Source organism: Marmota marmota, unplaced genomic scaffold, assembly GCF_001458135.2.
Source record: "Marmota marmota marmota unplaced genomic scaffold, marMar, whole genome shotgun sequence".
NCBI lineage: Eukaryota > Metazoa > Chordata > Mammalia > Rodentia > Sciuridae > Marmota > Marmota marmota.
In genome coordinates this window covers 4613625-4629613 of record NW_026000142.1, presented here as the reverse complement: position 1 = coordinate 4629613, position 15989 = coordinate 4613625, and the positions used below count along the sequence as shown (strand labels likewise).

The window sequence follows — 15989 nt, the reverse complement described above, 5'->3', positions numbered from 1 at the left end:
GGGTGGGGGTGGGGGGGAGTTGTTTGGTCGGCTAGTAGGTTTGTTGTTGTTTAGTAAGTAAATAAAGAGGAACTCTCTCGCCCCATCCCGGGTCTAATGATGATAGATTCTACGCTGCACCGTGCCCCACGCCGGCGAGCCAAACCACGGAAAATAATGAGGCTGCATCCCCATTCGTCTGCATTAAAGGCGAGCTAGGCACTTTCGATAGCAAATATATCGATTCCCTTGCCCCGGCCGCGGTTTGTCCTGCTCCCCGTGAATAATTACTGTTCCTTCAGAAATTCATAATAATTAGGACTCTCCCCACCCCACCCCCACCGCGCTGCTTTTAAAGGCGTCTGGATAGTTCAGCAGGCTTGTTCCCCGCAGGTGGGGGTTGGAATAGGAAGGAGCACCTTCTCCCCCATCTAGTTTTATTCTTGAGACAAAGCTGGTTTCCTTCTAGGATTCTCAGTATTCTTGTCTATCAAAAGAGGTTTTTACATCACTGAAGGGCACTTCGATGCTCTGCATTATATGGCACATGTTTCTGTTTGCGGGGTGGGGGGGGGGCAGATTAAATTAATGAACTGTGAGAAGGAGTGGAGGTTAGGGACAAGAGGGTGGGAAAAAGAAAGATTCGCCTCCCCCCACACAGCATAAACTGCGGCGATCACGTGACGACGCAACCATAAAAGGGGTGGGGGTGGCAAACTAGAGGTTCTAACCGCAGGACACCTTGGGGGCCTAGCGATTGCAGCTTGGTGTTCCCAAATGACTGGCAGAGGGAAGTGGGTCTTTACAATCGCAACTGGGCGGTAAACGGAGAACGCTAACACGACCTTAAGAAGGACCTAGCCCAAGCCGCGGCTTGCACTAGAAGGGGCGGAGCCTGCGGCGCTGGCCATGGTTCTGAAGCATCGCTTTAGCAACCCAATCGATCTGGGTACTGGCGGCTTCTCTTCAGAGAAATGCCGCTGTCCATCCCGCTGCCCCAAGAGCACCGAGGCTGGGCTGGGTGGACAAAGTTTCCCAGAAGCAACGTTTTGGTTTGGGGGCTTAGGTTTCAGACCCCAGAGTGTGGCTCCTGTGTTTTCATAAACCTCTAGGGAAGCTCTAGATCAACTGAGGCTAAAAGTAGACTATAAAGTGCATTCTGTGGTGGCAGCGACTCTGGCTGGGAAATTTCCCCGGGCCCAAACACTGTGGCTTCCGGCAGAGGACTGAGTTTCAGGAGTGGAGGGTCTGAAGACTATGTCGAAGAAAGTTTGTCTCTTCTTATCTTAGAAGACGACTTGCAATGGCCTTAACAGTCAGTTGGTGGGGAGGAGATCTGAGAAGTAAGGCATGAAGTATGAGGAGGACACCCCCTCCCTCCGATAGGCTGTGCTTGGAGCCCTTCGCAGCGGCAGCTCGGATTCTTCGCGTCAGAATCCATTAGGTCGGCTGGGGTGATGGGCGAGGCCGGGTCGGAGGCAGGTTCAGCGGGGACGCGCAGAGTCCCGGGAGCCAGTTTCTAAGGAAACACTAGATTCTTCTAAGCAGCAATTTGTCATATTGTGGGAGAGAGAAACAGCACAAGAAAAGCCTCCGGTTCTCCATTCTTATGCAGATAAGGCGATGCGTTCTGGCTGCGGCCTGTGTACTCCCCCCCTTTTGTATTTCCGGCTTAAAGGAGTAAAATACCCACACTAATTTAAAAGAAGAAGAAGTTGGGAAAGCTTCTCTGAGCTTGGCCCCGAGAAGCACGTGCTGCTTTCTTGATGCTCCCGGGAACCCAAAGAATGTACCATTCCAACGCCTCCACTCCCAGCGCCAACTCCTTTTCCACTATCTGGAGCCCATGTCTAGGTGACAAGGGACTCGCTGTAACACAGGGCATGGAGCAAGGGAATTGTCTCCGCCTCACACATACACCCGCCAGCCCCCATATCTGTAGTAAATAAAATATACTAGGAATAACTGTTTACAAAGTAAGTAAATTGAGTTTTCAGCCCGCAGCAGAGACGCGGCGCGCTCATCTGAAGTTTAAGCAACAGCCAGCAACCCGCGAGGGCAGACGGCAAACTTGGAAAATACGCAAACACGCTCTTGAGCGCATAGAGGGGCGAGAAGAAGCCGCCAATATATATCACCTCAATAAAAAGCCGCTCTTGGAAAGCTTGCATGGTAATTGAGACCGGCGCTCTTTTCTGATCTGGGTTGGCATTTCCTCATCTCGAGCTGACAGAGCCAACTCAGGAAATTGCTGGTAATATTCATCTGGGGAGCACTTTCATTAAACGTAATTCATTCGACTTTCACAATAAATTGAGTGACATCCTTACAGCGGAACCTTTTTATCCTTGATTAAGTGCTTGCCAAGCTTTGGTTTTCCACTTTATTGTCACATTCCTTCAAGCAGAGTCGTCAACATGCCAATCCACAGCAGAAAAATGTGCGCGCTGTGTTTACCAAGCTCCGGGAGGGGTTAGTGCTGACATGGAGAAAAAGAGCTGGTCGGAAACTTGACTAGCGGATAAATCAAGACCGCAACTTCCAGCAAACTCGTGACGGGACCAGACAAATGGTGGCGAGGAGAATGCAGGGGAAAGAGAAAGCGCAGACCCGCCTAGTGATCAGGTTGCACCCTGTAGCTGCTGACCCGACCGCTCCCGACCAGTGGACGCGGAGACCAGTGGACCCTCTCTCCTTCCTTTAATTAAATAAACTAGAGCTGCTAAGGTTTTACAAGAAATCTGAAACTCCCTTAGGACGTGATTGCTCAGAGGGAACTTTCTTGAACCGAATTAAATCTAGGCACTTTTTTTGTTTAAAAAAAACAATGCACACTTTCTAACTTGCTGCTGGAGAGCAGGCAAACTTTCAGGCAAACTTCCATTGGCTTGCTTCATGGGCAGAGGAGGGCAAGTGGTGTCTTTCCTCTTTGTCGGGATTCCCTTTTGCTCTTAATATCTAAGCCTCATTCCTTAAGGGCTCTTCAGACTCCGGAATCCCAGGTAGCAAGCACCTCAGTATTTCAGGACTGGACAAATGGGGAGGCATCCCTTTGCCAAAGTGTGGCCCCTTCTCCCCAGCTGCTCCCTATTGCACTCCCCACCCACTATAAAATCAAACAAGCCCAGGATAGAAAATTGCTTATTTGAAAAAGCAATATCCAAATGCTTTCATCACTCAAATGCCCTTTTGAAAATATTGTCGACGGTGGTTATTACCCGCACAATGCTGTCAATTTCTGTAGTCTGCAGAAAACCTTCCCTCGGATAGGAAAGTAGGACATTGGGCACCTATCTCAAAAAAATCAACCAATTTCCCTGCCACCGGATATATTTTTCACCCAGACAACACTTTCATTAAGGGGGAAATAGCCGTCAACAATTCAAAGCCAAATAGAAATCAACTTCGCACAATAAGGAGCCACGAATTTAATAGCTTTCTGGGAAAACACTGCTAACAGAGTTGCAGCAATTCTGGTCTTGTCCCTCTAATACTGAAGGCAGTTTCTCTGAAGCTGTCACTAGAAGGCCTCAACATAATACTTGTGGAAATGGGGCAAAAGGGCAACCCATCCAAGTACTTCTCACACACTTCAAAGAGCTGCTTTCCTGGTCAATGGAGAGTTGGGCATTTCAGGAAAATGCCTGGAATAGTAGGAACTTCTCCTTCCCTGTCCTACAAAACTCTGGAGTACTCCTGTGGGGCTCATGAGTTCTCCTGTTGTGCTACTGGGACATAGGCCCCTCTAAAAATCTAGGTTTAATCCTGTGTCTAGAAGGTTGGTCTTGGGTAGAAAAGTCAGGAAATGTGCTATAGGAAAATTCTAGTATTGTCTCTATGAACTAGCCTTCATAGAAAATACTTAAAGTTACTGTTAGGTAGCTAATCCATTTTTACTTTATTTTTGGCAATAAGCTCAAATTGAGTAAAATTTCCAGTGAGGAGCTAGCTTAATTTTCAAAGGACACGAAATACACATGCCTTCTTCAAAGAACAGACAGTGGGAGTTTCTTTCCTTCTGCTTTCCCCCAGTCTCCATATTTTTAAACAACCACTGCCATAATGAGTGGAATTTACCCAAATGGTTTGCCTTCTAACCAAAGGCAAATAGGTAGTGCACAGGTAGTGATCCTGTGGATGCATTAATCCTCTTTTTAACCTCAATTAAACAAATGATGTAGAATTTACATTGTAAGGACACCCTAAATTTGAGCAAATAGATGGTTCAAAGTATTGTGACACAAGGTTTAGAAAGGGTTTTCAATTCTTGTTCATTTTTATTTAAAAAACAACTTGATTATTAGCTATTTGAATTTCTAGCAGAACTAGTAGAAGCTTTTCTTGTTAGACTAGTGCCATGAATGTATGACTGATAGAAAGGAAGGAAGGAAGGAAGAAAGAAAGAGGGGGGGGAAGGGAGGGAAGGGAAAGAGAAAACATCTTCTTCCCCTTGTCAGATAATCTGGACTCAATTTCTGTGTAACTTTTTCATTGGCATGATTAGAAAGTGTTCGTTGGACTCAGTTCTTTATCTGAGAATTACCACAGGTGAGCCCCCAAACAGAATACCACATTTTCTACTGGGAAATACTCTCCCTATTCCCTGCCCTGTGCTACAGCTTGATCCACTGAGAGTAACTCAGTTTAGGACCTCGCCCCATTCTTTAGAACAAGAAATCATATTTTTCTACTTTATCCCAGTATGTGTTTCAATATAGATAAAATGCTGAACTGTTATCCCATTATATCATACTGAAAATACCCTGGAATTAGTCCAGAACTTACAGGAGAATAAAGATAGTAGACTATACAAATAACTGTAGCAAGTTAAACCATAAGTTTCTCTCCTATTGATTTCCAAAATTTAAATCTTCAATATAAAACATTTAGTACACTGAAATTTTCCTTACCTTAATTTTTAAGAGGTTTTCTATCACTGTACATTTATGACTGGAATGTACCCCTTGGTGATATTTGAGTATTATAACTAATGTGCTTCAAAGGGTACCTTTGCAAATGTATTTCTAATTAGCTTCCCAATGTAATACCAGGTTAAGCCTCTACTAAGAACTAGGAAAGACCCATCTTTCAACAAACACAAAGAGATTCAAAATCCTCAACCTAGAAAAGGTATTCAGAGAATCTTGGGCCAAGAAACATACCTGATAAATGTTCTCAAAGACACAGGCAGAAATTGTTGCTTAAGTATTGGCCATTTATTTGCTGGTTAGACAGTTTTTTCCATAAGAAATTTCCCCAAAATTTGGAGATATTTAAGTTATCTTTTACAGGCAAAAACTTGAATATTTCTGTATGAAACATATTTAAACATGTCCTGCTCCCTGGGCATAATGTGTTAATTATTCCTTGGGAAACAACTGGGATTCCACGAACACAAAAGGAAGGTATGCTAGATGTATTAGCTAGAAAGCAAGGCATATATAGAGTGTTCCAGTCATTTAGGTAGTGGTGTGAGCTCAGGCAGACAGAAAATTACTTATTCAATTCCTCTCTAGCTCATGCCAGTTCAAAGAAAAAATAAAATAATGGCTTTGCCACCCTTGCCTTCTTGGAGTATAATTTGAAGCAGCTCCTGACAACCTGTATGCATTTATTGCAGATTTTTGCAAAAGGCTGAGATGATTTGGTGTGCAACTACAAATAAATGGTAGATTCAGTTACTGTGTCTTGTGTTCAATACAATAGATGGACGAAGAAGCCTTGATCACTTCTTGATCTGTTCATTGCCCTAGAGTTTTAATCAAGGTTCCCTGCTTCTTTATTTGCCTAAAACCATCCTGACTTGACTGCCCAGTTCACCCTTTATATTCATTTCCATGGTAAAAGTCAGCTTCCTCCTTCATCAAGAAAACAGCTTGGAATTTTGCTGGGAAATAACCATGGGATTACAATCCCTGGAAATACAGCTTTGGGTCATGGCCACCAGCCTTTTGTTTTTGTGGTGTGTGTTTGTTTTCTAATCCCCTACACACAAAACAACTTTAGATTGGAGAGAAAAGAATGGACTTCTAAATCGTCTTCTCTATTTTATTGTTCACATATCGTATTGTTTTGAGTGAAATTGGAAAAATTGTCTCCTTTCTCTGTATTGCCAAAAGGCATTCAGGTAATGAAGTCTGTAACTAAACGGTAATTGAATCAGCATAATTTGCACACTGAATGGTTTTCAAATGCTCCCAGTTTACAATTAAAGGAGAATTAATGCTCTTGTTGTTGAGAACGCAGCGCATTAGAATAAATCCAGCACTGTTGTTGTAATGAGTGGAAAACGGTTTAACTGCCAACAAACACATTTAAAATTTAACACAACGTATTGATTTCACTTCTGCTTTTGATAGATTATTTTCCAGACTATCGAAATACTTGCTTCAAGCAATAAACTGCACCGTAGCAGGGAGCCCTTGCAGTGTGTGTGAGCACAGCCCAAGGACGCAAGAACGGTCCTGAGGTTCAGGTCATGCGTAAAGGCATGCAGAGGAGAGGGGCAGGCGGTTACGATAGTCAAGGGAATCGTTAATATTCCTCCTCTGTCGCTTTCACTGTACATTCCCTCCCCTATCCCTCAATTTAAAAAGAAAGAAAGAAAATCTGTATTTCCTCTGACCAAACTTTCTGCCCTCCAACTTTGGGCTCTCAATGTCAGTGGGCTAACTGGACACAGGTGGGGGCGAAAAGGATAGAAAATGGGAATTGGGACGGACACTCTTTGCATTCAGTCTGCGTTCTAGCGGTAGAAGGCACAGACTTCAGTGACGGAGTCAGAGAAGCTGTTCTTTTGGATTGGCTGCCCAGGCTTTCACCTGTTTACCCCAAGGTGTCCTGTGGGCGAGGACACAGATGCGCAGCGCCCTCTGGCGTCCGCGGCAGCTATGGTCAGGAGATAAAGGTGCAAAGACAGGGATCTGAAACTGAAGCTGGAGCCTGTTAAATACACATATTCATATTCTCTTGTCTTCTCCTCTTCTCTCTCTCCCCCCCCCCTCTCTCTCATATATATAAATTTCACATAACTCGCAGCCCTGCAGTCACATGTACCAGGGCAAAGGCTGACCGAGAAACCTGAGAAACGCAGACAATTGCAGGATGGCAACCTTATTGCTCCCAGGATTATAAGGATTCTGAAGATCTTGGGGTTCAGGAGCACCAGCACCACCTCCAATCCCATTTATCCTGCCTCACTAGTAAGCCAGGCGGCTCCAATTCTCCTCAACCCTAGGCAGAACACACTGAGTCCTGGGCACACTTCTGCAGCCCAGGACCCACTGTTGGGTTTTTTGTTTTTTTTTTTTCACAGAGTACAACTTCACCAGCAGAGTGCTAGTGGCTAGTGTCCCTGGCCCTCCCAAAAGCCAGATCCGGGAAAGTGCACTCTTCTCTGGTGATGTCTTTAGTTCCCAATTCACAACAAAGCCCTTCTCCCTGGAGTGAGTTCCTACACTGTGCAAAGACCTAATCCCAGAAAACTATTCTGGGTGGACCCTGACGGCGGCTTTGTTTAGGTTTATCTCCCTGGAGACAAGGCCCGTCATTTTCTCATAAGGAGGTGGGCACTTGAACCCGGGTTCTGGTATTTGATGGAAAAAGGTTTTTGAAAGGAACTGGAGTGGGGCACCTTGCTGGAGTATCTCTGATCCAGCTCTGATTTATAGTGTTCTTGGTAGCGGAACTAAATCCTGTCTGAACTCCCCCCACCCCAGTCAAAGTAAGTTACCTGCATTTCTTTATGTGTGCCACATCTCCAAACTGGTGGAGGGGGTGGGTACATTGAATTTCAAAGTCACAGACTTAGGCAGATTTGTGCTTTCAGCCCCTTAACCCCATTCCCATTCCTTTCTCTTAAACTCTGTGGATGAACTACTAAAAATCCCATGCCTTCCACCCCTCTTCTTTGCCCTCTTCCTCAAAACCATCTAGTCCCACCACTTCTTTGGTTTCTGGACGTCTGGGGTGCCCCGTCGGCCGTTTACAACCACACTTAGGAAAAGGGAAACTGGAGAAGGCTATGGGGGTGAGAACCCCCCAGAAAATCCCGCAGGAATTTAGAGACCAGCTTCCCAAAGTTGTTCCAACACAGTCACTAGGAACACTGTCGCTGAACTGGCGGCCTCACACTCCTCTCGCGCGCCCCCAGTTGCCTGGCCTCCCGGACCGAGAGGAATTTCAGAGGCGCCCGACCCGCCACGACTTACCAAGTAGACCGTGGGCTGCAGGAGGAGAAGCACGTACCAGCACGCAGCCTGCATCCTCCCGCGTCTCAAACTTCCTTGGCGGTGCCTTCGCTGAGTCTTTGTTCCTTCAAAAACATAGATCCACCTGACATCCACTTTACAGAGCAAGGAGCGCTCTCAGCAGCCTAGATACAAATGAAATTAGACAACCCATGACCACGCGGGCAAGGTTAGGCTTGGCGATCAAGCGGGGAAAGGGGGTCGCGGCGGGGAGGGGTGGACCAAAAAAAAAAAAAACTGAGATGGGGGTGCGAAAAATTGGAAAGCGAGTAAATCCAGCGTCTGAAATGAGCGAGCGCGCAGTCCGCAGGCAGGCGGGCGGGCGGGCGGGCGGGAGGGTGAGGGGCTCCTTGCGCCCTGCGCTTCTTGGGTGTGAGTTCCGGGGCGGCCGAGGCCGGAGGCTTTGGGCACACAGAGCCGCGTGCAGGCTGGTTCAGAGCCCAACTGTTTCTGGCAGCGAGTCCTGCCCTAACGTTTGATAGCCCGGCAGCTCGGACAAGAGGCGGCGGCTGGTTCTTCGCCAGCCCTGGCAAGGCTCACACACGTACACACCAGCAGAGAGAGAAAGAGAGAGGGGGAGAGACTGAGCGAGGGGGCGCGGTGAAAGAAAGGGGTAGGTAGAACTGACCAGGATTAGGTGCTGGATGTATCAACACGTTCGCTGAAGTGGGGGTGGGGAAAGGGGTTGCAATTTGCATATAGGAAAGCAGGGCTCAGTTTACCCATTCGAGTCCCCTGCACATACAGATATACACACACATACACATCACATCACTAGCACTACTTTTTGCTAGTCAAGGGGCACAGCCAGTTGCTAACTTCTAGAGTACAAACCTGCCTGGGGCTGGGAGGCTCACCTGCCAGGCATGCTCTCTCCCCCTCCCCGCCGCTCCTTACTGGCTTCTACGACCCTGCCCCAAGGTGTCCCTTCTGGAAACAGTGAAGGCGAAGGGTACCTACCACACAGGACTGGAGGAGAATCCGGCGAGCACTGACCGCTCTGGGCAGGCTCCATGGAGGAGCTACTCGGGCCTGGCGTCTCCAGCGCCCCGGACGTGCCCTCCCTGGAGCTCCGTCTCCATGCTCGGGCGAGGACGGGTCCAGCTGCCTCCTCCAGCCTTGGCGGAGTCGGCGTCCCAATGCCCGGGTCGCGCTCTGGATTGGTTCGCGAGAGCCCAGGCTTGGCACAGTTGGATTCACGGTGCAGGAAACTTAAGAGGCAAAAGAGGGAGGGGGAAGTAGAGGAGGAAAGAAAAGAATAAAAGGGAGGAAGAAAAATGGGAGGGATAAAAGAGAATGCGCCGGGCTGCTGTGCCGGACAGACTGGGATTGCCAAAGCTGGCACTGGGACCAGCAGCCCAGGATTCCCAGCTTTCCGCGGATGCCAGAGGATGGTAGAAATGATTGAAGGGGAGGAGACTGGGCAAGTCCTCGGAACTTGAACTTGAGATAAGATACTGGCCTTTTGGAAGGGAAGAAAAAAAAAAAAAAGCCAAACAGCAGACACGGACAGTCCTAGTTTCTAAAGGAGGGGTGGGGTGAGGTGGTGAGAATTTGTAGGCTGTGGGCATACAAGGCAGCAGCTGCTTTACCCGCGACACTGAGAAGCCCTGGAACCGCTGGGCGAGGGGAAGGGATGGGGGAGTCGTGGCCCTGCCCGGCCACCGGGGGACGCTCTGCAGATCTCTAGGTTTCCCCGCGCAGCGGTGATGGTTTCTCCGCAGGGCCGCGGCTTGGCGTGTCTAGATTCCTGACACCGACAATTACATTGGCACGTGTGTGAACGGTTTCTCAAAGACTCATTAATACCCCAAGTAAATAGATCCCACTCTTAGGCATTCGGCGAACTGGGCCAGCAGGAAGAAGTAGCTCCTGCGGCGCCTCTGGTGGCCGCAGCGCCCTCTCCCCAGAGGACGGCAACCGCAGGCAGAGTGGCGGGGAGGTGCATAGGGCAAGAACCCGCCTCAGACAGTGCGGGGCGCCCCTGCCGACTTCGGGCGGGGCGCCGACGCACCGCGGACCTGTGGCTGCGTGGCCAGAGGCGGGGGTGCCGCGGACTGCCAGCCATTCAGCGCGCGGCAGCGGAGAGGACTGGGCGACCTTGGACTCTCTTGACTCCACTCGCCGGCTGGGCCGCCGGCTGGGCCGAGCGAGAATGCGGGATGTTTGGAGCCATTGCCACCTCCCTTGATAGGGACACCTCCCATCAGTCTCCAATACTCGTCCTCTGTGCTCTGTCTCTGACTCTTTGAGTTTTTCTATCATTCCTTTGGGGTTGCTATCTATCTATCGTCTGTGCGTTGTAGGTCTCTCCTCTTTCATTCCCATCGTTCGTGTCTCAGTCCCTTGGTGTCTTTTTACTTCCCTTCTGCTTCTCTGTGTGTGTCTCAGCATCTTTATTTTTCTACCTGCCCCCCCCCCCCCGCAATTATCCCTCAAATCCTGTTCTATTCTTCTTCCCTCCATCCTCCCCAGCACACAACCATCGAACCAGTATCCCCTGAGATTCCAGACTCTACACTAGGCCCTTCTAGTGTAGGCCGGGTTGCCAACGCCTTTTTAGCATGCACAGACTCAGGCCATAAGTCTTAAGTGTGACTGAGGGCATTTCTCTTTTCCCCCACTCTGCAGGTTACTTCCCCAAGCCTGCCTTTCACCATAGTCTAGTCTGGAGTGATACACACTGCAGAATAACATTTTGTAATAATTGGGTTAAAATTTATCTCAGGGGCCCAAGTTTGTAGAAGATAGAATCAAGTGGGTGAGTCTCATTGAGTGTGGGTATAGAACACCCCAGGCTCTGTTGATTCTACTGTGGTCAATCCAGGACTAAACAATGTACCTTCCAGACAGGATGTGTCAGGGTGACCACAGGCTGAATTTCCTGGAGGAAACAAGTTACCCTCTCCCCAACTTGGCAGTGACAGTCAGCAGAAATACCCTCTCCTGAAGCAGATGCAAAAGGAACCCTGCTGAGAGTCAGATCTCCAAAAGCCTCAGAATTAGTTTCTACTATAGGACATACCTGTCTTTGAGCTTTGTGGCTTTCCTACCTTCCACTAAAAATAGCTCCGTAAAGAGGAAGCTCTCCTGATCTCAAAAGTTATACTCTGCCAGTGTGACCTTGAAATTCACAAGGGCAGAGTAAGGTGTTGAAGCATACTTTTTAAATGGGACACTGAAAGTCCACTTTAGAAATAATATATTTATGTATATAGCATGGTTGCAATGCTTTTTGGTTTGACTATTTTCAAAATTTACTGGTTTTAAAAAAGTTTAAAGAAGAAAGATTAAAATCTTGGGGCACCCATATCTGAGACCAAAGTAGAGCAAACAAGGCTTGGTCTGATTCCACCTTCTAAGATTTCTGAGGCCATTCTAAAACAGATCTCTATTTGTAAACAACCTCACGGCCCTCTCAAGCTGGCATATGGAGCTAGAGGAAATGGTACCTGGATGGCCAAATACAGTACTATCAGAGCTGGACTTCTGTCTGACCTTTGGGAAACAAAAAAGAAAAAGGCCAGCTTTGGGATACAGCAAGTTCTTTTCTAAACCTTGCTTCAAACACATTCTGCCTCCAGAGCCATTTAGCCATAAAAAAATTACTGCTAGTGAAATAGATGATCAAGGGCCTTAAAATCTCTGTCTGAATGGGACTGATTATTTAAGAAAAGCACCACAGGAACCTAGTAATGGGAACTGGTAAGACACTTTGTTCTATGACACAGGGTGCCAAAGAGCTCTTTATGTTAATGACCTGAGACCTTCTGCCCAGTCATTCAACTCTTACCAGATCCTACAAGATACTTTGCCTGAGATATAAAGCAGCAGTGAATTGTCATTTTTTGTATCTTTGCTGGAGTCTTCATTTCGTGTAGTATCATCAGAAAAGAACCTGCAACCACCAAGTAACACTAAAAAACTTATTGTTTCTGCTAAACCTCTCCAATTTTAATGGCATAATTCTGTGCCATAAAAGGATGGCACACTCTCCTTCTTTCCTATTGTTTTCTTTAAAAACAAAAGTAATAAGAACATAATTTTTATACATTCTTCTATTTAAAGTTTTACACTACTCTAAAATGCACTCTTAGAATACAGTATACCAACCACGATCTCCACCAGGGTAGAACAAAAGTATGATTATACTTAAGGAGTATAGTATTTGTGCCAATTCTTTTTAAGACTTTATTCATATTAAGATACTTTCAGACATCTTTCTAATTTTTTCTGTACTGGGGATTGAACACAGGGCCTTGCACATGCCAGGCAAGCTTGCTACCACTGAACTACATTCCTAGCCCACACTTTCTAAATTTTGTGTGCAGTACGACTTAATCCACATAAGCTTAACACAAATCATAACCACTATAAAATATAACAACTAAAAAACTAAATAAAATAAAACGACTAAAAAAGTGCCATCTACTTTTCCCCAAGTCTACCTGGTCCAACCTGAAACAGACGGTATAAAACACATTCCTCTTCAAGAAATATATATATTTAAAGAGTCCAACGAACTAATCTCAAAAGAAAATAGTGACACTGAGCAATTTTCCTGATAATTAAAACCAGAAGAAATTAGAATTTATTTGAAATATATGAATAGCTCTGTTAAATGTCATAGCTGTTTTGGTTAATTTGATTTGGTACATTTGTATGATTTTTATTTTTTTGGCAAGGGAGTAGGGGGGCAGGAGTTGAAGGTTTGAATTTTAGGGGGCTAGGGAACAAACAGAAAGATTAACTTTGAATTCTTCAAAACTTTGTCCTAAAATGAACTTATCCTAAACACACAAATAACATATTTTATCCAAAATTCAAGTAAAAATAGAAAGTTGTTGTTATGAAGCACCCAGCTGTGGTCTTGCATGAGCTTCAAGCCAAATTATATCAATTTGTACATAGTGTTGCTCTGTACCTATTTTTTTTTCCTAATGGCACCAAAAAAATTTTTATAAAGCTTATATTATTTTTCATCCCTGAGTTCAATATAACCTGATATTTGCTTGTTATATGACCTTGGACAAGTTCTTGGAGATACCTCTAATCTCAGTACCCCTCTGTATATAATGAGGAAATATTTAATGATGAATAGAATTCCTTGATTCTGTTTCATCTAATTAAATATGATGTCATCCATGGTTTTAAAATCTTAACTTTATAAACATTTGTATACTGTGCTATGATTCTCAAAGACTTTAGCAGTTTAAAAAATGATATTTTATTTAATGCATTCCAAAGATTTGTAGTCAAGTGTGCTTGTGGGTTTCAACCAAAGTTTTTTGTGTATTTCTACCCTGCCCCACCCTCATAACCTTTCCTCTAGGTCAAGGGTTGCCTCTATTGTATTAATCATATCACATCACTTTCTCATATAAATTGTTCTGTACATACTTTTAATGTCATTGATTTATGAGAATCTACAGCCAGAGTGGCATCCTTATTATACTTATGAATATTTGTTACAAAAGATCCAAAGCTATTTCTACTCCTTTTGCAGAATTGTTAAATGTCACTCAGGACAACTAAGAACCCCCTTGGCCCTTCCACACCTACAATATATTTTTCAAGTGGAAGGAAGGGTCATTTGCAAAATGATTTACCAACCTGCAGTATTTGGCATTTGAATGTAGTAGAACTTGGTTAATAATTATGAGGCATGTGTGCTAAATTACCATTACCAGAATGCTGTAATAACAAGATCACTGGACTACAGAGAAAAAAAATAGCCATCAAGCTCTGGAATGAAAAAAAAATTAAAGGGAATCAAAAAGCTTTATGTAAAAGGCATTTTCTTTTTTAGAAATAATTTATATGCCCAGTCATTGTATCCATATTTCATTTATTCTGCTAGGTAAGGACAGAGGGTTCTCAAAGGTAGGGTAGTTTTAATTATGCTCACAAACTTTAAAAAGAGAAGGAACCCAATAAAAGAAATTAAAGAAAGCCAGCATTAAAAAGGCAGTTGAATGTAAAAGATGGGAAGATTGGGGTCATAGCCCAGAAATCATAATTAAAAATTTTTAAATATTGTGACTAAGCAAACCTTTGCATTATAATCTAATTACGGAAATTCTTCATGGTGGTCCCTCCAGAGATTAATTGACAGTTCCCTAAAGCAGAACTATTAAAAGTAAAGAACTTGATAACCAATGTTCTGTGAACAAAGCAAAATTCAGTATTTGCTTTCAACCAGAAGGAACTCTGGGATTCTCAACTACACAGAGATAGAAGAAATTGTAAAAACAAAGGCTACCAGCTCTAAAAAAACAGGCCTGCAAAATCATATTTCATCTTCATCAACTAACATATCTGAGTATTTTGAAACACATGTTTGTCCAGCTTTTATCTTGATTTGACAATATTAATGCAGAATCTAGAATGAGATGATTTATACAGACAGGGAACAAAGGGCTACTTCAACTCAAATGTAGAGATAAGAATGTTTTGGGTTAAGCATCTTTTGAATAAGAGATGTCACACAGATACAGTTGTCCTCTCAATCTCCTTTTTTAACATCAAATTAATGAAAACAACTGGAATTTTACCATAATTAATTTCAAGGGTAATGCCATAAAATTCACATATCACATTTTTCTGCTTCCTCTAGTTCCAGTAATAAAATGCTTTTGATAAAATTCAAAACAAAATGGTTGCATGGTCTAACATCAAATTTTATAATAAATGAATCATATTGTCTCAAAGCTCCACAGTTTTCAATAGAGTAACAGTTACCATTTATCAAGAAGCAGGCACACACCAGGTACCATACCCAAGTTTTATTTGCATTATTCCACTGATGAGTCCATGAGCTTCAATCGACAGTTTAGTTTTCAAAGAAAACTTCATAGGTTAGACAAGCTTTTCTTCATCTTGGTTTTCCAATGAGGCTGACTTGAAACATCTCTGAGAATCACTAGACCACTGATGTGCGGTCTCCCTCCCTCTTGTCACTGCCCTTTCAGTGCCACCATATTATCAATTAACCTTCTAACCACTCTTTCTAGGTTGTCCGTGCACTCCTCTTCACTAGCATTAAACATGGTGAATCCTCAGAGCCAACAACAACTGCCTATTTCTCTCTACTCTGACTAGGCAATCCTGTCTTGTTCCATGGTTTTATTGTTTATTAATATTCAATGACAACTAAGTTCACAAGTCCAGTTCCAATATTTTCCTTGACCCAAATATTCAAATTGCCTGCATGTCTACAAAGATGCCTAGAGATACCTAAAATTGAACACATCACACACATATCCTATTTGTTGGTATGATAGTCTCTGCCATTCTCTATTATGGGACCAAGCCCATGCTAACCCAAGAGACCTCATGGTGAAATGAAGAAATACACTTCCTCCCATGTCTTTCTCTCTCTCTCTTTCCCTTCTTTCTTTTCTTCCCCTCCCTGTCCTTTCCTTACTTATTCATTCCTCTCAACTCAGACCAGAGCCTTCAGGAGACATAGCATGTCACCATTTGCTACTCTGGCCAACAGGAGACAGCACACCCCAGAAAGAATCTGTGAACTTCATCATAGGACCCGAAATGGGAAAATACATGAAAGGGACCAGAACCTGACCCACTATCTGGAGCACAGTCACCAAGTTGACCTGCCAGCCTGCAGACTCAAAAACAAGAAGTAAATATTTACTGTTTAATTGTCAAGATTTTGAGGCTATTTGTTTTCCAGCATTATCACAGCCTCAAAGGACTGACTATGACACCACTACCACCCTAGAAAGCTAAGTATCAGAT

At 44.5% G+C, this 15989-nt stretch overlaps 1 protein-coding gene across 1 annotated transcript in view; it reads right to left on the bottom strand.

Moving 5' to 3' along the window:
• Nxph1 (neurexophilin 1) overlaps positions 1 to 10166 on the bottom strand; it is a 292033-nt gene extending 281867 nt beyond the window's left edge. The window contains exons 1-2 of the mRNA XM_015488256.2: positions 9189 to 10166; positions 8190 to 8353 (exon numbers count right to left, since the gene is read on the bottom strand). Coding sequence (XP_015343742.1) covers positions 8190 to 8243 — 54 coding nt within the window. The 5' untranslated portion in view covers positions 8244 to 8353; positions 9189 to 10166. The remainder of the gene's footprint in view (positions 1 to 8189; positions 8354 to 9188) is intronic.
• Between the last annotated feature and the right edge of the window lie 5823 nt (positions 10167 to 15989).